Raw genomic sequence first — 26991 nt, forward strand, 5'->3', positions numbered from 1 at the left:
ACTGATACGGGGCCAGATATGTTCTCAATCCCCTAATGATTACATTTAGGATTGTGGCTTTGGCAATATGATCCTAGATATGTGGTTAAGGGCTGCTATGACTGAGAAGCCCTTCAAGCCTTCCATTTTGTGCACCTGGCACCATGTTAGACCGACAGACAGAGATATGAAAGCAGGACTAAATGGGAGGAGTTCAGCCCCAGGCATCAAACGCTCTTTACAGTGACCAGGGGCACCGTGCACCTGCTCACCGATCACAAGTCACACCAATACAAATCTCTGAGCTCCAAACAAACATCATTATCATATGAACATCATGTTCATATAGTAATGACAGAAGCAGAGCCATCTTTGGAAAATACACGGTGTGGATGCAGTGATGGAAAATCGGCACGGTAACACACATTCAGGTCATGTTTCCTCTTCAAGTGATATCCAAAGCTAAATCATGCAGACAGAACCTAGACAGCACGAGAGAGAACAATCCTATGTATGTGTCTGGTATTCTTCTTCTGAAAGCTATGGTCCTTTTGTCATAAAATATGCATTATACGAAGACAAAGCACATTACATTAATACATAAAACATCCACATCTTGTCGCTCTGCCACAAATATTTTTGTTTCTTTCTGAAAAGACACTAAAAGCCTGTCTCTCAATTCAATTCAAGGGGCTTCTCTCTCTCTCTCTCTCTCTCGCTCTCTGGAGACAGTATTGTGTGTGTGTTTTGGGTTTGGTGGGGAAGATGAGAGAAGGCCTATGATCTCATCCTTAATCCCCTACATCAGCTGACAGCAGAGCAGACTCCTTTTCCCTTTCTCCTCTGTCCTCTGTGGGATTGGGAATTTAATCAGAGTGAATGGTGTTATTCCGGATGCAAGCGAGGGAGTGGGAGAGAGGGAGTGGTAGGGAGAGAGAGAGAGAGCGAGAGAGAGGGAGTGGTAGGGAGAGAGAGAGAGCGAGGGAGTGGTAGGGAGAGAGAGAGCGAGGGAGTGGGAGAGAGGGAGAGAGCGAGAGAGCGAGGGAGTGGGAGAGAGGGAGAGAGAGAGCGAGGGAGTGGGAGAGGGAGTGGTAGGGAGAGAGAGAGAGCGAGGGAGTGGGAGAGAGGGAGTGGTAGGGAGATAGAGAGCGAGAGAAAGGGAGTGGTAGGGAGAGAGAGAGCGAGAGAAAGGGACGAGGGGAAGCATGAAAGGGAGCGAGGAAAATGGGAAAAGGAGGGATAACACTGTAGCAAGGGAGGTAGAGGGGAAAGAGGGGAGGCGGACAGAGCAGGAAACCAGATGAGAGGAGTGTGGGGGCTTTGCTATGATTGCAGATACCAAATGATTTCCCTCAAAGCATTGGAAACTACAATCCCAAAGAAGAACATAAAAACAGCCAAAGGGAGCCTGATTTCTACTAATTCTACTTAAAACAGAGATCAAATTTAAAAAAGGTATGAGTTGCTGGTTGCTTGGGAAAATAAAATGTAAAAAAAAAAGAAGCTGGTACTGAAAGTACACTTATAACCCCATGTTTACATTTAGTTTAATCCACTGGCTAATATGACAGTTTGAGTTTAACCAGAACATAGCCAATGTTATTGCTGTGGTAACTGACTGAACTGCAGACACCTACTGGGCTGTACAGACAAACGTCCTTGAGGATGGAGGAAGCCTACAGTACACTGACCCCCCATCTCGTCTCAGCAGGGCCTAAGCTCTCCCCCTCCGACACTATTCTGCAAATCATTTCAGATTTTCCACAAATCCCTAAGCTTTATCCTCCATGCAGCATATGAAAGGTCTCGGCAGCACTGCTATTGGTTCTACATAAATACTATTTTATTTAAGGAATTAGAACACGTTTTTCCACAATATTTTCATTTTGTGACACGCCAAGTGGAGCCTTCACCTAAAACATTATATTTCTAGTAAAAATAGGCAGCCTATGAATGTACAGGCATTTTCACATTAAAATGAAAGCTGAGTGAAACCATTCAATGTGATCAAGCTTCATACTGTCTGCAGCTCTCTCGTAAACCAATGGAACATATTTGAATCTGACAGACAGGAAAAAATAAAGAGAAAAAAACATGGAGAGCAAGAGACGGAAAAGAAAGAGAAGAGCAAATAAGAGACCGCAAAAGAGAGAAATGGAGGGATAAACAGTTTGAGCTAACTCAAAGAAACACACAAATCGGACAATTCCCGTTTGAAAAGGCAGCTTTCAAAGAGTGCTAACATCCCAGACCACCTCAACTAACTGTCACAATCACAACAACAGAAAGCAGATTCAGATTTATTTTTCCGGTAAATAAACAGCCCCATTGTAATTGCTCTCTCTCGCTCTCCCCCAGAGTCTGGGCAGAGGGCCCAAAGTGCTGGGAGCAGGAGAGTTGCACATGCAGCACACACATGCAGGGAAGAGAGTAGAGAGAGAGCAGTGAGCAGATCTCAACATTCCGGTCACTACAGCATATGATGGATAGGACTGTGTGGGGGAAAACAACACTAGGGGCTTTTCAACCTCATTGGGTCAGACGGAGCATTTACAAACATATACAACGTGAATATGATTTAGAGAAATTCCCTAGGCGACCAGAACTCCCCTTGATGTCCCATTGGTTGATTTAATGATCCCTTGTTAGAGGTGAGGACTGCAAGGAGGGCCAATAGCGTGTTTGGTGGAGGGGGGGGGGGGGGGGGGGGGGGCGATTCCAATCTACATAACATCGTTCCAGGACTGAGGTGGTTGAGAGGTGGTTGATAGCGTGTTTGGTGGAGGGGGGGGCGGGGGGGGGGGGGGGGCGATTCCAATCTACATAACATCGTTCCAGGACTGAGGTGGTTGAGAGCTGGTAAATTGCGCCCATGTAAGGCCATTTTTCCTCTGCCGTGATTTCACATGCAAGAGCAATTTGTGTAAAAGGCATGAGAACAAGAAAGGTTTGAGGGCGACAAACAATGCCAGTCAGTGAGTCAATGGAAGGAGATATCTGTGGAGTCCCAATGTGCTATCATACAGGTGTACTTCTGTTATCGCCCTGTGCTTTTCTGCCACTCAGTGCTTTCATCATGTCTGATGGGCAGAGGAATGGCATGTCTATCTATTTGACAAACAAACCCTGCAAACATTAAAGGTTCACCTATAATTTAACCAAAGGATAATAATGTACAGTTGAAGTCAGAAGTTTACATACACTTAGGTTGGAGTCATTAACACATGTTTTTCAACCACTCCACAAATGTCTTGTTAACAAACTAGTTATTAATAGTTTTGGCAAGTCCGTTAGGACACTTTGTGCATGACAGGTACATTTTCCAACAGTTGTTTACAGACAGATTATTTCACTTATAATTGACTATTACAATTCCAGTGGGTCAGAAATTGACATACACTAAGTTGACTGTGCCTTTAAACAGCTTTGAAAATTCCAGAAAATTATCATGGCTTTAGAAGCTTCTGATAGGCTAATTGACATCATTTGAGTCAATTGGAGGTGTACCTGTGGATGTATTTCTAGGCCTACCTTCAAATTCAGTGCTTCTCTGCTTGGCATCATGGGAAAATTAAAAGAAATCAGCCAAAACCTCAGAAAAAAATATTGTAGACCTCCACAAGTCTGGTTCATCCATGGGAGCAATTTCCAAATGCCTAAAAGGTACCACGCTCATCTGTACAAACAAAAGTATAAACACCATAGGACCACGCAGCAATCATACCGCTCAGGAAGGAGACGCATTCTGTCTCCTAGAGATGAACGTACTTTGGTGCGAAAAGTGCAAATCAATCCCAGAACAACAGCAAAGGACCTTGGGAAGATGCTGGAGGAAACAGGTACAAAAGTATCTATATCCACATTAAAACGAGTCCTATATCGACATAACCTGAAAGGCCGTTCAGCAAGGAAGAAGCCACTGCTCTAAAACCACCATAAAAAAAAGCCAGACTACGGTTTGCAACTGCACATGGGGACAAAATCATACTTTTTGGAGAAATGTCCTCTGGTCTGATGAAACAAGAAAATAAATGTTTGGCCATAATGAACATCGTTATGCTTGGAGGTTATGCTTGCAAGCCGAAGAACGCCATCCCAACCGTGAAGCACAGGGGTGGCAGCATCATGTTGTGGGTGTTCTTTGCTGCATTCTTTGCTGCATGAGGGACTGGTGCACTTCACAAAATAGATGGCATCATGAGGTAGGAAAAGTATGTTAACATATTGAAGCAACATCTCCAGACATCAGTCAGGAAGTTAAAGCTTGGTCGCAAATGGGTTTTCCAAATGGACAATGACCCCAAGCATTCTTCCAAAGTTGTGTAAAAATGGCTTAAGGACAACAAAGTCAAGGTATTGGAGTGGCCATCACAAAGCCCTGTCCTCAATCCTATAGAACATTTGTGGGCAGAAGTGAAAAAGCGTGTGCGAGCAAGGAGGCCTACAAACCTGACTCAGTTACACCAGCTCTGTCAGGAGGAATGGGACAAAATTCACCCAACTTATTGTGGGAAGCTTATGGAAGGCTACCCAAAACATTTGACCCCAGTTAAACAATTTAAAGGCAATGCTAGCAAATACTAATTTAGTGTATGTAAACTTCCGACCCACTGGGAATGTGATGAAAGAAATCAAATCTGAAATAAATAATTTCTCTTTACTATTATTCTGATATTTCACATTCTTAAAATAAAGTGGTGATTATAACTGACCTAAGCCAGGGAATTTTTTCTAGGATTAAATGTCAGGAATTGTGAAAAACGGATTTAAATGTTTTTGGCTAAGGTGTATGTAAACTTCCGACTTCAATTGGGTGTGTGTGTGTGTGTGTGTGTGTGTGTGTGTGTGTGTGTGTGTGTGTGTGTGTGTGTGTGTGTGTGTGTGTGTGTGTGTGTGTATGTGTGTATGTATGTATGCATGTACATACAGTGGGGCAAAAAAGTATTTAGTCAGCCACCAATTGTGCAAGTTCTCCCACTTAGAGATGATGAATATTACAGGCCTCATCTTTTTAAGTGGGATAATTTGCACAATTGGTGGCTGACTAAATACTTTTTTGCTCCACTGTATGTATGTACAGTGGGGAGAACAAGTATTTGATAACCTGCAAAATCGGCAGTGTTTCCCACATAAAGCATGTAGAGGTCTGTAATCTTTATCATAGGTACACTTCAACTGTGAGAGACGGAATCTAAAACAAAAATCCAGAAAATCACATTGTATGATTTTTAAGTAATTAATTTGCATTTTATTGCATAACATAAGTATTTGATACATTAGAAAAGCAGAACTTAATATTTGGTACAGAAACCTTTGTTTGCAATTACAGAGATCATACGTTTCCTGTAGTTCTTGACCAGGTTTGCACACACTGCAGCAGGGATTTTGGCCCACTCCTCCATACAGATCTTCTCCAGATCCTTCAGGATTCGGGGCTGTCGCTGGGCAATACGGACTTTCAGCTCACTTCAAAGATTTTCTATTGGGTTCAGGTCTGGAGACTGGCTAGGCCACTCCAGGACCTTGAGATGCTTCTTACGGAGCCACTCCTTAGTTGCCCTGGCTGTGTGTTTCGGGTCGTTGTCATGCTGGAAGACCCAGCCACGACCCATCTTCAATGCTCTTACTGAGGGAAGGAGGTTGTTGGCCAAGATCTTGCGATACATGGCCCCATCCATCCTCCCCTCAATACGGTGCAGTCGTCCCGTCCCCGTTGCAGAAAAGCATCCCCAAAGAATGATGTTTCCACCTCAGTGCTTCACGGTTGGGATGGTATTCTTGGAGTTGTACTCATCCTTCTTCTTCCTCCAAACACGGCAAGTGGAGTTTAGACCAAAAAGCTATATTTTTGTCTCATCAGACCACATGACCTTCTCCCAATCATCCAGATGGTTATTGGCAAACTTCAGACGGGCCTGGACATGCGCTGGCTTGAGCAGGGGGACCTTGCGTGCACTGCAGGATTTTAATCCATGACGGCGTAGTGTGTTACTAATGGTTTTCTTTGAGACTGTGGTCCCAGCTCCCTTCAGGTCATTAACCAGGTCCTGCCGTGTAGTTCTGGGCTGATCCCTCACCGTCCTCATGATCATTGATGCCCCACGAGGTGAGATCTTGCATGGAGCCCCAGACCGAGGGTGATTGACCGTCATCTTGAACTTCTTCCATTTTCTAATAATTGTGCTAACAGTTGTTGCCTTCTCACCAAGCTGCTTGCCTATTGTCCTGTAGCCCATTCCAGCCTTGTGCAGGTCTACAATTGTATCCCTGATGTCCTTACACAGCTCTCTGGTCTTTGCCATTGTGGAGAGGTTGGAGTCTGTTTGATTGAGTGTGTGGACAGGTGTCTTTTATACAGGTAACGAGTTCAAACAGGTGCAGTTAATACAGGCAATGAGTGGAGAACAGGAGGGATTCTTAAAGAAAAACTAACAGGTCCGTGAGAGCCGGAATTCTTACTGGTTGGTAGGTGATCAAATACTTATGTCATGCAATAAAATGCTAATTAATTACTCAAAAATCATACAATGTGACTTTCTGGATTTTTGTTTTAGATTCCGTCTCTCACAGTTGAAGTGTACCTATGATTAAAAAAAAATAGACCTCTACATGCTTTGTAAGTAAGAAAACCTGCAAAATTGGCAGAGTATCAAATACTTGTTCTCCCCACTGTATGTATGTATGTATGTATGTATGTATGTATGTATGTATGTATGTATGTATGTATGGCTGCATGTGGGTACTATTGGAAGGGCGAAAAGAATGCTACTACTACTCACAATGTACAGTACCATAAACTCAAAATGTAAAACAAACGGACAAACTTCAGATATGTAGGACAAAGTTATCAATAGTAATTCCATGCCAAATAAATCAACCCACTATCACAAATAACTTACTTTGTGCGAACCACACAATTTACAGTGCATTTCAAAAACAGATAAATGTGGCCATTTTGATATCTACGCGTGCAGTTTGAAGGAAGTTGCTCACTAGCATTAGCTAACTAGAGTTAGTGCAATGACTGGAAGGCAATGGTAACTGCTAGCATGCTAGTAGATACCATAGACTTCCAGTCATTTTTTTGTTGTTGCACTAATGCTAGTTAGCATTGGCTCCCGAAACGACCTCTAACTTCCTTCATAATGGATGCAGAGACATAAACATGGTATCCATGAGTTCATCGGACTCTGGGGAAGTAGATAATCCTGAAGTTCCCTTTCAAACAGAAACAATAGGAGGGAGATTGGTCGGCGTATATAACGAAGAGCTAGCAAACATTGTGTGTTCGAATCACTTTAGCAGCTTTGCTACAATTTACTACTATTTAACTAGAAGGTTACCTAAGCCTAACCCACACCTCTTTAACCCTAACCCCTAGCCTAGCTAATGTTAGACACTTTTTCTATCATGAATTTCAAATAAGTAATTTGTATCCATTTCAGGATCATCTATGATCATGTGTTGCATGAATACGGCATGTAACAACTGTATTTTAACCCCCTAGATTTGATTGACGCACCCGTGCATCGATAGAAGTCACATTTAAAAAATCTGTGAGTGTGAGTCTGAGATTAAGCTAGAGATCTCAGTTTGTTTGCATTGGATGTGTCTCAATCCACCGCACCACCAGTGTGGCACTTCCACATCTGCGGTGAAAGGTGGCAGAGTTATGAGACAGCCTGAGACATCTCCTCACGAAAACATCTGTAGCATCCGATTTGACCTACAAACTATTATGACCACTCTATGGAAAGGGGGGGATTCTCACAAACACGACAGTGTTCTTTGTTTTGCCCTACAACCCCCAAAAATGTCAGGAGACTGGTCTGATATCGGTACCGTCAAAGTGCCAAATTTGTTTGGTAGCGTCTGAACCGTTTGTGCTAAAACTATGAAATAATGCCATCAAGGCAAAGGGTGGCTACTTTGAAGAATCTCAAATATTACATAGATTTTGATTTGTTTAACACATCTTCGACTAAAGAATACTTCATTGTGTCTTGGACCACTGTTCTCTCTGCTTGACATCACCATTAACATGCCATGACTATGTTTCATCATTTATGGCAAACCATAAACGTGGAATAAATAATTGACTTCAGGCTAGCAAGCAGAACCGTTGCGCTTTAAATGAATAATTCAGCTTTGATTGTTTCTTAAGTTGCGTGGCATTGCGTTGGCTTTTTCTGGTGCAGCTCCAACCAGGGCAGTCTGTGCGTGTTATCATTGATAAAATCAGAGCCATACTATATTTGGACGCTTGTGAACGAGCATTCCAACCCCGCTATGAAAACATCCTCCATTTACCTTTAATAGAAAAAATGTCAAACTCATTTGGAGACGTAACTGGTCTATGAGAGTTTCAAAAAACAAGTAATAATTTGATCACATTTAAGTAGAAACGTGGGCAGAATGTTAGAGTCTTTATTTTTATTACATTCTTTTTTTTAAACATCCCATCTACAGCGATTGCCAAACACTGACAATGCATTCTGCAAGTGTTTTTTGTCTATTCAAACAATTTCAGTAAATGCAACAGCACACATCTATGGAAAATATGAATTGACGCTCAATATTTTGTTTATCAATAGATGCAAGGTTTAGAGTTATTTTGTATGCATACACCTTTAATAAATGAGGCCCCTGGGAGGTCACCTGGACAGACACTCATTGTTTTAGCACAGGCCTCTTTAAAAACACACTGTGTGCATTGCAACCAACAGGCAGAATGTAGCCCTGCATTACCGCTGGATAAAAATAAAAAAAAGCTTGCTATTTCCTCAGAGAATGATGTTATACTCCTGAGGAGGATGAGCTGGCCAATCAGCTGACTACTCGCATTAATATTTTTTGTGACCGGTATACACCCACACCATTCTGTTGTTAGGGTATGCCCCCACCTTTCCAACACAGAAAACCTGCTTCTTTTTTTATTTTATTTTTTTAAAGGAAAACCGGAGTGTTGCTTTAAAGCAAACTTGCTTGCAACCAAAAACCCACAATAATAAACTTCTCTTATAGTGTCAAGTAATTATGATACCAGACAATGAAATATCGACCTAGCAGGAGCATCGGAAAGCATAAGGCTGATGAATGTAAAAATACTTTAGAATATAAGAATATAGAAGTGGGCCTATATTTCATTCAAAACTCTTCACCTTAAATCGCTAAATAATAATATAGCTGCGAGCAGCAATGAACGGGGTTCACAGGATGACAGAAAGGACAAGATCAGTTGGATAACAAAGCAGGCACTATCACAATATTTCACATTGTTTGTCCGTATAATTTAAATCTAACATTAATTTGCATGAGACAATGTCCACTTGATCAATAGTTATTGCTCTAGTATCCTATAGTGCCACTGGTACCAACATCTATAGTGCCACCAACTGGTGTTGAACCAGACATCTAAGGCTGCAGTGACTTTATATTCACACATCGTAAGGACATATACACAAGGTTTACATACCAAATTACACAAGGTTTACATACCAAATTACATTGCCCCATGTCTAGCGGTTTAGTTCTAGTAGCCAGTTGTCTTAGGGGTTTGGTCTTTGACCCTCTAACTTTCGCACTCATCATTATTCACGATTCATTCAGGATTATCCGTAATCATCGTAGCATCCACATTAATATAGAAGTGATTAGAATCATATTATATTCTTATTTACAATAAAGGTGATTCCACATTTCCCATTCCTTTTATGTGCACAAAATAGTCTGAAACAACCAAAACAAACTGCAAATGCATCCAACAAGCTTGATGTTGTCATTGCATTCTAGGAATATGGGACTACTTTATTTACAAGAATCTTTAGGAGAGTCAATCATTTTGACCGCTACTTTTTGGGGGGAAAAAATATACTAGAACTAAAATCATCTTTCTTTGAGCAATTGCATTAATATAAAATATAATTTCCTCATTTCTTTTAGCATACAATACAGCTCACTATTTTAATTATTTGATAGTCATTCTTGCTCATCTTTGTCAAGGGTGGCAATCATTTGACCCACAGTATATAAAGAACATATTTGATAATCTTGTTATAAATCACTCATTACAGTGACATAGCAATCGAAACATAATTGAAAGATGACCATTGATCTATGCTACAGACCAGTCATCACCTGACTAAACACTATCTGACCAGAGAGCATAAGATGTCCTCCTACTTTAACCATGATAATACATACCCCTGGGTGAAGAAATGGAAGCTGTAGGTCCTGACCGCACAATTTCCAGCCTCCCTGTCAGAGGCTTCAAGAGGTGTCGTCTTAGAAACCAGCTTCAGCACACGCACACACAACCACAACCACAGGACATGCCTTGGAAACAAGCTTTGCCTCCTATTTCTACAGTTCAACAACTTGGGAACTGTTTTATAACAGCCTAATCAATTCCATGCATATGGAGGAAGAGGCAAAAAGAGTGCCTCATCGGTATTCTGTGACTATACCATTGTAGAAAAGAGAGCACAGAAAAAGTCTCTGGAACTAAACTGAACACAGGAAATAGTAATTACGGTACAAAGTGGAAATGGCAAAGTCAATGAATAGCCTTGACTGGGGATAGCCTCCATATCCCTGCTAAGCAGTGTCTTCCGTTCAGAAGGAAAGATATGCAGGAAGGAAGGAGGTCGAGCCAGGAGAAATGAGACTGGAGACAAAGAGCATAGTAACACAGAAGATGCCACAGCCACCACCTGGGGGAAGCTTCTAGCTGCTGGGCCTATTTTAGAAGGAGTGTTTCCTGACAGGAAGTCCCATTGGGATAGAGTGCGCTGGGATCCACCTGACACAGTGTGAGAAAGGAGACACACAGTTCAAACTACCGCCAACCAAAGCACACAAAGGCCACAGTCTTCCTGCTTTGATTTCACCACCTTGTAGTAGTTTGTCGAAGGCCCGAAGAAAATCTTTTTGTTGATATTTCATCAGGTTCTAGTTTTCATAAGCGCAACTCAGCAGGACCACTGCAGAGGCCTGGAGCGAAGCGTGCTGTACTTTGGCAGGCAGGGGGATGCAGCTCTCTGATAAGACCACACTGCCGTGTGTTTTTTTATGCCAAAACTACTCGCACAGCTAGGCTTATCTAGGGGGTGAGATGTTTAAAGTTGGAGGTATGCTGTTTACTTTTGGGGGATTAGCGGGCTGATTACTTCGACACAGCTGATCATCAAGCCCAACTGAAGTCCAGTTTGAGGGCTAGGTGTGGGGTGTGGGGTAGGAACTAAAGCTGGTTGTGAGGAGTGTGGGGGAGGAGGGACTCACAAGGAATTGAAGTGGAGTGGGGGTGGGTCATGAGGGAAGATGTCAGCGAGCGAGCTAGCATGCTGGGCTGGTGATGGATACATATGCTAGCTAGTCACTTCGTTATTTACGCTGAAGCCTGTTAGCATCAGAAATAGCCACGGTTGCTGGAGCGAGAGAGAGGGCAATGCCAGATGTGCTCTGAAGGGATGACGATGCTGCAGTTGAGCTGACTGCTGCTGTGTTCCGCACACGAGACGCCTGAGAGGAGTAATTCCATTTGAGACGAGTAATGCTAGCTGGCGCAGACGGTTAGGAAAACATTCCTCTCACCAAGATGAAACGGTCCTGATGATGCTGAAAGGGAAGTTTTTATTTGAACACTTTAGAGGGGACCAGAATCCTTTACATACGTTCCTTTGGGACAAAAGTGCATTGATCAGATAATGATGTACTAAGAAACCTGCTAAATATTAATAGTTCACTCATCAACCCATTGTGAAGGATTCTCAAACCCTGTTCCTTCACAACATAAAACACTAGTCAGTGTTATTATGGCTTTAGTTTCTGCTTTCTCTGTCATTGGATGGTGGCATGTTGATAATCACAATAAGCAGCAGAATAACAGTCCAGTTTCAACAACTGAGGCTGTGCCAAAACACCCACACACTACAACGACAGGATTATTGTTACTGTCTCACACGCTCTGGTCGTTGGTTGACGCTAATCTGCTGAGGCCAACTGACAGTATACCCAAGAGCCAAATAATCTGCATTTTCACCACGGTATTGTTCTGAAAGGGAAGGAATTCTAGGATTTATTATACAGGCATCCATTTCCACAGTGAGGATTTCTTTCTCTGTAGGGTCCAGAGGTTGCGGGAGCTTGTGGTGTGCAGGAGCAAAAGATTTGCTGTGGCTATGAATCTCTTCACGAGAGACTCCATGCAGACGATACGTTTCGATGATGTATTTGTCTCCTCGCTGTATTTGATCAGGTTTCAGCAGACATACTGAGCTGTAGAAGTCATAAAAACAGCATACAATCTGGACGTGTTTGTTTTGTATGTACAGACACACTTAATGCCCACCATCTGTAAAAGACAAGTGAGTAAATTAGACTCAAGGTCAGAATGGAAAGGGGGGGGGGGGGGGAGTAGCAGGAATATATATACATTGAATTCCAAATTGGAATCAGGTCAGCACTTTGGTTTGGAAGGCACTACCTCTACAACACATGGCCTACCCCAACAGCACATCATTCAAAGTGGCATTACGGAATCAGAACACACACACACACACACACACACGAGGCCCAGACTTCCAAGTCTCGTATTCAGACCTGTATTCAACCAGCTGAAAATGTGACCATGTCCCTCACAATATGGCTCTTTCTCCCCGCACACAGGGTGACAGACACACTGTCAGCAACGACCACAGTGAAAACACTTCATAGAATTACATTTTTTCCCAGCATACATCACTGTCGCTATACTGCACTGTACCTACCCTGTGATAGCACGACAGATATCTTCTTCATTCCGCTCAAGCTGTTTGTCTAAAGTAATGTCATGCCTCTGGGTTTATGAGCAAATATTCAAAGGCCAAGAGAACTGACATTTACAACCATAGTCTCACCAGTTGTACTACAGTAAAGCTTTGATAGGAGGAAAAAAAGGGTTGGCGAAATTCACATCACAGTCTGTTTGGAGCGATCAAATCAAATCAAATTTTATTTGTCACATACACATGGTTAGAAGATGTTAATGCGAGTGTAGCGAAATTGCTTGTGCTTCTAGTCCCGATAATGCAGTAATAACCAACGAGTAATCTAGCTAACAATTCCAAAACTACTACCTTATACACACACAAGTGTAAAGGGATAAAGAATATGTACATAAAGATATATGAATGAGTGATGGTACAGAACGGCATAAGCAAGATGCAGTAGATGGTATCGAGTACAGTATATACATACAGTGCCTTACGAAAGTATTCGGCCCCCTTGAACTTTGTGACCTTTTGCCACATTTCAGGCTTCAAACATAAAGATATAAAACTGTATTTTTTTGTGAAGAATCAACAACAAGTGGGACACAATCATGAAGTGGAACGACATTTATTGGATATTTCAAACTTTTTTAACAAATCAAAAACTGAAAAATTGGGCGTGCAAAATTATTCAGCCCCTTTACTTTCAGTGCAGCAAACTCTCTCCAGAAGTTCAGTGAGGATCTATGAATGATCCAATGTTGACCTAAATGACTAATGATGATAAATACAATCCACCTGTGTGTAATCAAGTCTCCGTATAAATGCACCTCCACGTTGATAGTATGTGGCAAAAGGTCGCAAAGTTCAAGGGGGCCGAATACTTTCGCAAGGCACTGTATGAGATGAGTATGTAAACAAAGTGGCATAGTTTAAAGTGGCTAGTGATACATGTATTACATAAAGATGCAGTCGATGATATAGAGTACAGTATATACGTATACATATGAGATAATATAATGTTTACATACCCTACATTATTTAAGTAGCATTGTTTAAAGTGGCTAGTGATATATTTTACATCAATTCCCATCAATTCCCATTATTAAAGTGGCTGGAGTTGAGTCAGTGTGTTGGCAGCAGCCACTCAATGTTAGTGGTGGCTGTTTAACAGTCTGATGGCCTTGAAATATAAGCTGTTTTTCAGTCTCTTGGTCCCAGCTTTGATGCACCTGTACTGACCTCGCCTTCTGGATGATAGCGGGGTGAACAGGCAGTGGCTCGGGTGGTTGTTGTCCTTGATGATCTTTATGGCCTTCCTGTGACATCGGGTGGTGTAGGTCTCCTGGAGGGCAGGTAGTTTGCCCCCGGTGATGCGTTGTGCAGACCTCACTACCCTCTGGAGAGCCTTACGGTTGTGGGCGGAGCAGTTGCCGTACCAGGCGGTGTTACAGCCTGACAGGATGCTCTCGATTGTGCATCTGTAGAAGTTTGTGAGTGCTTTTGGTGACAAGCCGAATTTCTTCAGCCTCCTGAGGTTGAAGAGGCGCTGCTGCGCCTTCTTCACGATGCTGTCTGTGTGGGTGGACCAATTCAGTTTGTCTGTGATGTGTACGCCGAGGAACTTAAAACTTACTACCCTCTCCACTACTGTTCCACCGATGTGGATAGGGGGGTGTTCCCTCTGCTGTTTCCTGAAGTCCACAATCATCTCCTTAGTTTTGTTGACGTTGAGTGTGAGGTTATGTTTCTGACACCACACTCCGAGGGCCCTCACCTCCTCCCTGTAGGCCGTCTCGTCGTTGTTGGTAATCAAGCCTACCACTGTTGTGTCGTCCGCAAACTTGATGATTGAGTTGGAGGCGTGCGTGGCCACGCAGTCGTGGGTGAACAGGGAGTACAGGAGAGGGCTCAGAACGCACCCTTGTGGGGCCCCAGTGTTGAGGATCAGCGGGGTAGAGATGTTGTTACCTACCCTCACCACCTTGGGGCGGCCCGTCAGGAAGTCCAGTACCCAGTTGCACAGGGCGGTGTCGACATCCAGGGTCTCGAGCTTGATGACGAGTTTGGAGGGTACTATGGTGTTAAATGCTGAGCTGTAGTCGATGAACAGAATTCTCACATAGGTATTCCTCTTGTCCAGATGGGTTAGGACAGTGTGCAGTGTGGTTGAGATTGGACCTATTTGGGCGGTAAGCAAATTGGAGTGGGTCTAGGGTGTCAGGTAGGGTGGAGGTGATATGGTCCTTGAATAGTCTCTCAAAGCACTTCATGATGACGGAGGTGAGTGCTACGGGGGCGGTAGTCGTTTAGCTCAGTTACCTTAGCTTTCTTGGGAACAGAAACAATGGTGGCCCTCTTGAAGCATGTGGGAACAGCAGACTGGGATAGGGATCGATTGAATATGTGCGTAAACACACCAGCCAGCTGGTCTGCGCATGCTCTGAGGGCGTGGCTGGGGATGCCGTCTGGGCCTGCAGCCTTGCGAGGGTTAACACGTTTAAATGTTTTACTCACTTCGGCTGCAGTGAAGGAGAGTCCGCATGTTTTGGTTGCGGGCCGTGTCAGTGGAACTGTATTGTCCTCAAAGCGGGCAAAAAAGTTATTTAGTCTGCCTGGGAGCAAGGCATCCTGGTCCGTGACTGGGCTGGTTTTCTTTTTGTTATCCGTGATTGACTGTAGACCCTGCCACATACCTTGTGTCTAAACCATTGAATTGCAATTCTACTTTGTCTCTATACTGACGCTTAGCTTGTTTGATTGCCTTGCGGAGGGAATAGCTACACTGTTTGTATTCGGTCATGTTTCCGGTCACCTTGCCCTGATTAAAAGCAGTGGTACCCGCTTTCAGTTTCACGCGAATGCTGCCATCAATCCACGGTTTCTGGTTTGGGAATGTTTTAATCGTTGCTATGGGAACGACATCTTCAACGCACGTTCTAATGAACTCGCTCACCGAATCAGCGTATTCGTCAATGTTGTTGTCTGACGCAATACGAAACATATCCCAGTCCACGTGATGGAAGCAGTCTTGGAGCGTGGAATCAGATTGGTCGGACCAGCGTTGAACAGACCTCAGTGTGGGAGCTTCTTGTTTTAGCTTCTGTCTGTAGGCAGGGAACAACAAAATGGAGTCGTGGTCAGCTTTTCCGAAAGGAGGGTGGGGGAGGGCCTTATATGTATCGCGGAAGTTAGAATAGCAATGATCCAAGGTTTTACCATCCCTGGTTGCGCAATCGATATGCTGATACAATTTAGGGAGTCTTGCTTTCAGTAGCCTTGTTAAAATCCCCAGCTACAATGAATGCAGCCTCAGGATATATGGATTCCAGTTTGCAAAGAGTCAAATAAAGTTTGTTCAGAGCCATCGATGTGTCTGCTTGGGGGGGAATATATACGGCTGTGATTATAATCGAAGAGAATTCCCTTGGTAGATAATGCGGTCGACATTTGATGTGAGGAATTCTAAATCAGGTGAACAGAAGGACTTGAGTTCCTGTATGTTGTTGTGACCACACCACGTCTCGTTAACCATAAAGCAACCACCCCTCTTCTTACCAGAAAGATGTTTGTTTCTGTTGGCGCGATGAGTGGAGAAACCAGCTGGCTGCACCGACTCCGATAGCGTCTCTCGAGTGAGCCATGTTTCCGTGAAGCAAAGAACGTTACAGTCCCTGATGTCACTTTGGAATGCTACACTTGCTCGGATTTCATCAACCTTGTTGTCAAGAGACTGGACATTGGCGAGTAGTATGCTAAGGAGTGGCACGCGATGTGCCCGTCTCCGGAGCCTGACCAGAAGACCGCTTCGTTTGCCTCTTTTACGACGTCGTTGTTTTGGGTCGCAGGCTGGGATCCATTCCGTTGTCCTGGGTGAAAAGGCAGAACACAGGATCCGCTCCGGGAAAGTCATATTCTTGGTCGTACTGATGGTGAGTTGACGCTGCTCTTATAGTAGTTCTTCGCGACTGTATGTAATGAAACCTAAGATGACCTGGGGTACCAATGTAAGAAATAACACGTAAAAAAAACAAAAAACGGCATAATTTCCTAGGAACGCGAAGCGAGGCGGCCATCTCTGTCGGCGCCGGAAACAACAAGAGATGAGTGAAGAAGGTCTGAATGAATAAGACTAGTAATTCAATGAGTTTAATTGGATTCAAAACAGGGTGATTTTTCAAGTGATTTTACAAGCCTATCGGTCACAGCTTTAGAGATTCCCACTGCCCTCGCTGGTTTCAAGGCAGAGAGCAAACAGTAGAGTTTCCAGTGTCGGGGGGTTTCAATGCCATGTCTGATGTTTCTATACCTTCTTTGATGAGCCGAGTGACTGACTGGCTGACTGAAGGAGCTGAGCAAACCAAAAGCATCTGTTCATGTCTGCTTTCTAGCTTTTTGCTCCCCTGAAGAAAGGATCATTTATTTTTCAGAGGGGAGGTTCAGCTCTTCCAAAAGCCAATGCAACCTATCTCTGTTCTCCATTTGCAGAGGATGATAGTTGGACATTTCTACAGTTTGTCTTTGGAGATCTTGGAGCAGTCAAAGCCCTACACCATGAAAGAGTCAGTGAAAGGGTCCAAAACATCGTATTATTCCTGTCGGTGACCTTGAAAGAAGTGATTGAGCATGGAAAATGGAAAAGTAGACAGCCTTTGGTATGAATTGTGCGTGTTAGTGGAAGACAGCTCTTCTGCAGCTTGACTACATAGCTTCTCTTTTCTACCCAAATTCATCTCCAACCCCTTGGTGTGAAAAGTGCAAGTGGAGTGCAAATGCTTTCCCAAACCAAATTTAGACATTGTAAATGCTAATGTCCCTTCACTGGAGGGTTATATAGTATTTATTGTAGTAGTGCTTTCATAGTGAACTCGAAACACCAAAACACTTGGACAGGAACAGAAATCTTGCGAAATAACATTGCATTTCAAATTAGCATTTCAGGGATTTTTCTTGCTAATTATATGAATGAGGTCCAGTGACCCACGGAGGAGGAAGATGAGTGGGTAGGAATTGGAGGAGGAGGGAATGGGAGGAAGCAAGAGGTTGAGGAGGAAGGGCTGGGGGGCAGGGAGGGTGGGAAAGGAAAGAAGAGGTCAAGCTACATAAACACTCATAAACACTTATTTTTGTACACTTGACTACATGGATATACTTTTTAATAAAAACCTACTTGAAACAAGCCATTACATTTCATTATTATCATGGCATTTAGCTTGTATTATTCAGGTTATTACTTTAAACATTAAATCAACAAATGTCAGGTTGGTGAGGATCTGTACATTTTTGTATTGCCACAACATTAACGGAGTCAAGATAAAGATATTTGCCTCCTTGTCTGTTTGCTTTTCTGCATATATAAATGTTTAACACGGATCCTATTTCAACGCACAAAACCATTCAAACTTAGTCCGATGGGTTTCTCCCACTTTTACTGAAATATTCGCATTACATCACAAAGCCTGCTGCTGCGGTCATTCGATGGCAGTGGCATTGACACACTACAGTTCAAACGTTTGGGGTCACTTAGAAATGTCCTTGTTTTTTAAATTAAAGCAGATGTTTTGTCCATTAAAATAACATCAAATTGATCATAAATACAGTGTAGACATTGTTAATGACTATTGTAGCTAGAATATTTTTTATGGAAAATCTAGAGGCCCATTATCAGCAACCATCACTCCTGTGTTCCAATGGCACGTTGTGTTAGCTAATCCAAGTTCATACTTTTAAAAGGCTAATTGATCATTAGAGACCCCTTTTGCAATTATGTTAGCACAGCAGAAAACTGCAAATTCATTAAATAGTACCAGCAAAACACCCGTCTCAAGGTCAACAGTGAAGAGGCGACTCCGGGACGCTGGCCTGCTCGGCAGAGTTGCAAAGATAAATCCATATCTCTGTCCAGACTGTTCTTTTGCCCATCTTAATCTTTTCTTTTTATTGGCATTTGCGAGAAGCAGGCCAGGCAGGTACTGCTTTCTACGCGTGCTCAGGCGGGCGTGCGCACTCTGTCAACATTAAAAGGACAGGGAAACCAGACACATGCTCATTGTGGAGCACGTAAATGATGGCATGAAATAAACCTCAACTTGTTTCTCACAAGTGTAGCATGTTTTGAACTCTGCAATGTTTCCATTTCGAGAATGAGAGGTTAAGGTAAATTAATACATGCATTAACAGAAATCGATGTAACCAAATGACAGAGATTAACGGTGAATTGCCCGTTTTACAAACGGTAGGTTACCACATCGGTATACAAAACCAAAGCATGGGTTCCTTTTATATCTGGCCAATATACTTACAGGGTAAGACAACCAATATATAATTGTGTATTTGGGTGACCTATCCCTTTAACAAATAATCCCTTAATAGCAGGAATAGCACTTGACCACTTCTTTGGATTCCTCATGTCTTACTCATTGTTAGAAAGAAATGTATGTTAAGTCCTATAATGATTTAATATATATGAATTCTATCATTTAAAATTGTCAGTTTGGTTGGGTGCAATCAATTAGGCTAATTTCAGACAAAATAATGTTTCCAGAAAGCTTATCTTATCCGTTTAACTACAGAAACAATTTCAGAACAATCAGATGGTGGGAGTCATGGCTTGCTGAAATGACATGGAACGACCCAATAGGAAACATGTCAGGTAATGGCTTTCTGAGAGGGCTACGGGTCAAACCAATAGAGCCCAGCGAATCAGCAACAGCCAGCACTCTATATGGAACATTCCAGATGTCTATGTGTGTTTGATATTGGATAAGCTTTGTGATATTCTAGCCGGCTGTGCTTCACCTCTTCGTGGTGGAGTTCAAAAATACAAAATTCTCTCTTGCGGGCACTCTGAAGGAGAGCCTGTCAAATGTCCTCTAGGCTCTAGCCATTACTGTCACTGAGGCTATGGCTGGCCCTCATTGAACCCAAAGACAATATCATCCATCATCCGTCTGGGTTCCTTCTGCTTGCTATCACTTAGGCTTCGTCTGCCTTCTTTGAAAAATGTCTTGTCATGCCACAATCAGACAGATAGCAGCTTCTGACCCAGTATTAGGTAGTTACCACCAGTGTTTGATTGTTGTACCTCCCACACCACACAACTATCTTTGTATTCAGGTTTCAGAGAATTGGTTAAAATGATTAAAGGCATGATGGGAGGGGTGTGTGTGTGTGTGTGTGTGTGTGTGTGTGTGTGTGTGTGTGTGTGTGTGTGTGAGAGTGTGTGTGTGTGTGTAGGGCAGAATGTCTCCACTCTCCTCCCAACTGGAGAAAAGAGGGACCTCAGGAAGGTCAATAATATGAACAGAAAGCCCACAGTGAATCCACCACTTACTGCTATTATGTGAAAGACACCCAGGTGTCTCTAGGGTGTTGCGAGCCCATGTAGAGGGCTCATATTGCTGAGGGCATAGAATATTGGGTATGATAAATGGACTGGTATTTACAGTGAGTGCAAGTGTGTGCGTGCATGTGTTTGAGATTGTGTGAATAAAAACACTTGTGCCAGGAGGCCCTGGCAGCCATGTTGTAGATGATGATGGGGTACGATATGGACAGGGAGAGAGGGGAAAGGATTGAGGTTGTTTAGGGTCAGAGATGGTGGTCTTTGTTTTGCTCAGATCAAAATGCGAGTAATGGGGTCAAGTCCTCAGCCCTTTGCATTATTTTTTTGCAGCCCTTTGCTAATTAGGACAAATGACCTAGCAAGTGCAAGCTAACTAGCTAAATTGCCGTAAATGTTTAATGCTTTTCGACTTGTCCCCAAATTAATACAATTGGTTCAGAGTTTGTTTTGATATTTTAACCTGCGTGTCATGATCACGTTTGGTGTGGGGGGACAAAATACATTTATGCACGATGGCGCGCGCAGCCGGTTTAGGTTCCGTGTTTGAGTTTAATGGCTGTGACAGCAGAAAACTGAAGATGGATCAACAACATTGTAGTTGCTCCACAATACTAATCTAAATGAAAAAGTGAAAAGGAGTACTAAATAAAAATATTCCAAAACATGCATCCTGTTTGCGATAAGGCACTAAAGTAAAACGGCATAAAATGTGGCAAAGAAATTAACTTTATTTTTCCTGAATACAAAGTGTTATGTTTGGGGCAAATCCAGTCAACACATTACTGAGTACCACTCTCCATATTTTCAAGCATAGTGTTGGATGCATCATGTTATGAGTACTTTTCAGGAAAAATGTATGGAACGGAGCTAAGTGCAGGCAAAATCCTATAGGAATACCTGGTTCAGTCTGCTTTCCACCAGACACTAGGAGATTACTTCACACAACTGACATTTCCACCTTGTGTGTGTATGTACAGCGGGGCAAAAAAGTATTTAGCCAGCCACCAAATGTGCAAGTTCTCCCACTTAAAAATATGAGAGGCCTGTAATTTTCATCATAGGTACACTTCAACTATGACAGACAAAATGAGGGGAAAAAAATCCAGAAAATCACATTGTAGGATTTTTTATGAATTTATTTGCAAATGATGGTGGAAAATAAGTAAATAAGTATGTCATGCATATTAATTTGCATGACATAAGTATTTGATCATCTACCAACCAGTAAGAATTCTGGCTCTCACAGACCTGTTAGTTTTTCTTTAAGAAGCCCTCCTGTTCTCCACTCATTACCTGTATTAACTGCACCTGTTTGAACTCGTTACCTGTATAAAAGACACCTGTCCACACACTCAATCAAACAGACTCCAACCTCTCCACAATGGCAAAGACCAGAGAGCTGTGTAAGGACATCAGGGATACAATTGTAGACCTGCACAAGGCTGGGATGGGACAATAGGCAAGCAGCTTGGTGAGAAGGCAACAACTGCTGGCGCAATTATTAGAAAATGGAAGAAGTTAAAGATGACGGTCAATCACCCTCGGTCTGGGGCTCCATGTAAGATCTCACCTCGTGGGGCATCAATGATCATGAGGAAGGTGAGGCATCACCCCAGAACTACACGGCAGGAGAGCTGGGACCACAGTCTCAAAGAAAACCATTAAAACACACTACGCCTTCATGGATTAAAATCCTGCAGCGCACGCAAGGTCCCCCTGCTCAAGCTAGCGCATGTCCAGGCCCGTCTGAAGTTTGCCAATGACCTGGATGATCCAGAGGAGGAATGGGAGAAGGTCATGTGGTCTGATGAGACAAATAGAGCTTTTTGGTCTAAACTTCACTCACCGTGTTTGGAGGAAAAAGGATGAGTACAACCCCAAGAACATCATCCCAACTGTGAAGCATGGAGGTGGAAACATTCTTTAGGGATGCTATTCTGCAAAGGGGACAGGACGACTGTACCGTATTGAGGGGAGGATGGAAGGGGCCATGTATCGCAAGATCTTGGCCAACAACCTCCTTCCCTCAGTAAGAGCATTGAAGATGGGTCGTGGCTGGGTCTTCCAGCATGACAACGACCCGAAACACACAGCCAGGGCAACTAAGGAGTGGCTCCGTATGAAGCATCTCAAGGTCCTGGAGTGGCCTAGACAGTCTCCAGACCTGAACCCAATAGAAAATCTTTGGAGGGAGCTGAAAGTCCGTATTGCCCAGCGACAGCCCCGAAACCTAAAGGATCTGGAGAAGGTCTGTTTGGAGGAGTGGGCCAATCCCTGCTGCAGTGTGTGCAAACCTGGTCAAGGAAATATATGATCTCTGTAATTGCAAACAAAGGTTTCTGTACCAAATATTAAGTTCTGCTTTTCTGATGTATCAAATACTTATGTCATGCAATAAAATGCAAATTAATTACTTAAAAATCATACAATGTGATTTTCTGGATTTTTGTTTAAGACACAGTTGAAGTATACCTATGATAAAAATGATAGACCTCGACATGCTTTGTAAGTAGGAAACACTGCCGATTTTGCAGGTTATCAAATACTTGTTCTCCCCACTGTATAACTCACATTTTTATGTGAATTTGGTCAGGTTGCCCAAAAAGTGACATATTGCAGCTTTAACTGAAATGTTTTCCCTTTTATTTTGGTTTACTCTTATCAGATGTAAAAAAATCCTAAATGAATCAGGAATGAGCAGAGTCAGCTAAACCATAAGGACCCCTTATTCATGTCCTCATTACATGTAGTGCAACAACAGCACTCATGGTCTCTAAAGTTCGATACTTTTGATAGATTTAAACAATATTGGAGTCACCATGGTCACAATCAAAGTGTCAACTCCATTTGCATGATAAGAATGCCAACTTTTGCCAGCTAAAAGATCTGATAGAATGGTTGTTTTTATTGAGGATTTCCAAAATAGTTTTTATTTTACAAATGTTTGTATTAAACTTTTATTTGTCTGTTTTGAGTATCTTAATTGTCAAGTCAGTCAGTGGCTTGTCAACTCAGTCACTGATGGTAGCCCCCCTTAAGATCTGAAAAAAATTCTAATCACTGTTCTGCAATATATGCTTAAACAATTGAAGGGATAATATTTGAGTTAAATGTTTTTGGTTTTAAATCTAGAAAAACATGCCAAAATGCTAACGAAATTAGCCTTGGAGCATTATATAGTGCTACAAAACAAAAATTAATGGAGATTTGTATTACATATTTGAATAATCTAATGTTAGAATTAAACAATCACGACCTTTAAACACTTGTTGGACAATAATTGTCCAAATAGAATACCTGTTATGGTGTCTCACAGAGTTGATATAAATCCAGTCATGTGCATTTTATGAAAAATAACTACAAATTAGGATGATACTTTACATGGTGTGATAGACCAAAGCATCATCTATCAAAATATACAGTATATTTCAAATGTCGTTAATATTAAGACAAATATTTGAGATAGTCCCTTCTTTTAACAATCCCTGAGCACTAAACTCAAAATTCTCCCTGCCCCATGGCTAAAAAAAAAGGGGAGGGGAGGGGGGGCTTGCCTGAAGACTGGGCTACGCCACTGGCTACAGACTGATTAAGTATTGATTTGTTACTTTCAACCAGATACACATTAGGTCAGGCATCTTTTATACACGAAGAGATACAAAGCAGATATGTTGTCGATGATTCAATCAGATCACTCTGTATAAGTCAATAGAAAGAGAGACAGCCGTTATCTTTCTAGTTGGAATATATGATAACGTAAGCAGTTTAGCTTAGAGTTGAGCCCAATGCCTACTCATATTATAGCCTACCCTCTTCAAAAGAGAGAGATGATATAATCATCACTGGACGTCAATGGGTGCAGCCTTTCAGAATGTCTCACTCTTGCTTCCATAGCCAAGTAAGTCCAGCTGGTTTTGTAAGTGAAAAGATATTCATTCCTGTGTATCCATTTCCACACAAAGGGAAGACAAACGCCTCCGCATTGACACAAGGCCGGATGGAATGTGTGGATAAAACACACGGGACCTTCGCTCACTCAGTAGGCTGAGTTCATACTCCATCCCATTTACAAACATTTCCCTCCTAACAGGGACAAACGAGCAGTTACATCGCGTATAATGTGAGGAAGCAGGGCCGGTCACATCGAGTGTTGATAGATTGACACTTATCGCCTTGCTCCTCTCGTCTCTACACTCGTTGGGATGCAAGAACGCTACATATGCCATGTGCAAATGGAGATGTACAAATTGCGAGAACGGTATGCTTTCGCAAAAGGGGAAAGAACTGAGATGTTCTCAACATGTAACCTTTTCAGGGGCTCCCCACAACGCAAAGTGTCTGGGACAGTCAGAAAGACAGTGGTCCAAAGTAAAAACTAGTCCATAACAAACAATGAATCCTCCCTTCCTTCCTTCTTTCTTTCTTTCTCAATATTTGATAATTGAGCACAGTGCCTGCTGATTTTCTTAACTAGGAGCAGGGACCGGTGTCAATTGGTATGCTCTGAACAGTTGCACATTTCAGCACTTTGGGGGATTTAATTATATAAAATACATTTTCCCATGGCCAGAACCGATTAATCTGACAGCTTTGGAAAGGACCCGTTATATTGCAACCGATCCACTAGAAAATGTATCAACATGCACCATGAATCCTGACATAGTAACCTTTACCCCGCCGCTCAACTATTAAACCCCGCAATAAAACACTTAAAGCCAATGAGCCGTGATAGAGAAGGGATGTTCAATTAACTTGCCAGTCGGTGGACGAGGTCTCGTTGATAACATCCTGGTAGGCTGTTAGAAGGGCCAGTCTGTTCTTGCTGAGATTCACAGCCATGTTGCTGTCTCTGCAATCATCCAGACCCGTGTAATACTGTAATGGAAGTAGAGGAAAGGATAGAGAGAGACGGGGAGAGATTCTGAGTGGAGGAACAAAGACAATGCAGCGCTATTGCCTCGCTAGCTGCGTGGTCCTAGTGCGAATTTTTCACTGGTCTCTAAAAAACACTGCTGGGTCCTAGCGCCTCAGAGTGCTCACTGGCCTACACCGTCAAGTCAGCACAATACCGTGATCTGACCTGGCCTGACCTGACAAAGACCAGGGAAATGACAAGTCAAATAATTTATTTCTGAACAATATAGCCTATAGGAATGGGGGTCTAACTAACAGTAGAGAGGGGGCTTCGATTATTAGACACACAATAATCTGGGGTTGGAACATGATGCTGGACCAAAGTCATATTTTTTACACTTTGACAAACTACATTCTCATTACTCCTCTTCATAACTTGCTCTCTGATAAAAACAGCCCAATATTTAATCACTGTTATTGTTTTATGCTTTGTCTGGTACTGGCTGGTTCCCCAGAGATGGGTTTGCTGTCTAGGCTTAACTGTGGAAAAGAGACTCAGCCTAAAGCCCCCCAAGCCTACAGGCTGTAGCTAGCTGAAACTTTCCTCTGAGTGAGAACGTTTTACTTGCAAATAACCGGCGCAATCATGCTCTGATAGTACCACATCCGACCCAGTCTGGAGTGTGTGTCTGGGATGAGAAATGTGTCAGTGTGTTATTGCGTCATCGTGCCCCTGGAGCTCTCTGAGTGAGCAACCCAAGCCCTGAGGACTAGGAGAGTCTGTACTGTACTGTATGCAGATTTGGCAGAGAGAGAACAGTTTTGTCTACTGGTAATTGGGATACAGACCCTAGAGCACAGTCTGGATCTACAGTGTATTATTGAGTGCAGTCCAAAGCAGGCCAGTGTGTCAGATTGAGTAGGATGGTGTTACCCTTACATACTGATCTTTTGTGTTTTTGCTCCTAATGGTTAAGGTTACAGTTTGGGGAGGGTATGCTGATCCTAGATCTGTGCCTACGGGCAACTCCTACCCAGTCAGTGTTGGACGGACCCTCAGGGGAAGTCTCAGTGCTTTTCTTCCAGCAGTTTTATAGCTAATCTCATGCTATTCTACAGATGTTGCAATAAGGCTGAAATAATTTTGAAAGCTAATTTCCTACACGTTTTGCCATGAGGCTGAGGGAAAATGTTGTAGTTTTACAGCTATACTATCTGGTAATTCATTTTTTGTTTGCCATGGCTTATGATTTGCTTATATGCTATCTGGCGGGGGGGCAGCAGCTACTCTTCCTGGGGTCCAAAAACATTCTCAAATTGTTCCAAGATCATTAAGTAGTGCTGAGCGATTCCCCGTAATGTAGTTTTTCCGGTTATTGAACAACTAATTGACCAACGTTGGTTCAAATCAAATCAAATCAAAAGGTATGTCACATGCGCCGAATACAACAAGTGTAGACCTTACTGTGAAATTCTTACTTACAAGCCCTTAATCAACAATGTAGTTCAATAAATAGAGTTAATAAAATATTTACTAAATAAACTGAAGTTATTTTTTTTCTTCTCATAAATCAAAAAGTAACACAAGACATGTACATAACAATAACAAGGCTATATACAGGGGGTACCGGTACAGATTCAGTTTTTTTTTTTTTGTGTGAGCCCAACAGCAGTTTCTCTAGAGAGAAATCTAATAATTAATGAGAGAAATCAAGTCAAGAACTATGTGGACAATGGGATGAAGGGAGTTGTAGTTTTCATTAAGCAAATATTCATCCTAGTTCAGAGCAGAAAAATGGGTAAATAACTAAAAGACCATAATCCATTGCACCTATTCTTTCCGGCTCAGACAGAGATGGGCCGTGTTCAAGAGGATCAAAACCGTAATGCTGTATATCATGGGTAAATTGTTACTGACTGACTGATCTACAAATAATAATGAGTAGTTATTTATGATGGAAGGTAATTTGTAGATCAGTCAGTTGGCAGTCGCCTGCACTGTCGAACAAACTCATGGACACACTTTGGCTGCTTTTACACAGAATTGGGCTAATTCTGATCTTT

The 26991-nt window shown here is 42.5% G+C and overlaps 1 protein-coding gene across 5 annotated transcripts in view; it reads right to left on the reverse strand.

Moving 5' to 3' along the window:
* Window positions 1-25012, reverse strand: part of LOC139423137 (drebrin 1) — a 97545-nt gene extending 72533 nt beyond the window's left edge. For 2 of the 5 annotated variants that reach the window (XM_071174823.1, XM_071174824.1), the window contains exon 1: window positions 24830-24983. In XM_071174823.1, coding sequence (XP_071030924.1) covers window positions 24830-24912 — 83 coding nt within the window. In that variant the 5' untranslated portion in view covers window positions 24913-24983. Of the gene's footprint in view, window positions 1-24829 lie in introns of all 5 variants that reach the window. The other 3 variants (XM_071174825.1, XM_071174826.1, XM_071174827.1) reach the window with 3 other exon arrangements.
* Between the last annotated feature and the right edge of the window lie 1979 nt (window positions 25013-26991).

This window comes from Oncorhynchus clarkii, chromosome 12, assembly GCF_045791955.1.
Source record: "Oncorhynchus clarkii lewisi isolate Uvic-CL-2024 chromosome 12, UVic_Ocla_1.0, whole genome shotgun sequence".
NCBI classification, from domain to species: domain Eukaryota; kingdom Metazoa; phylum Chordata; class Actinopteri; order Salmoniformes; family Salmonidae; genus Oncorhynchus; species Oncorhynchus clarkii.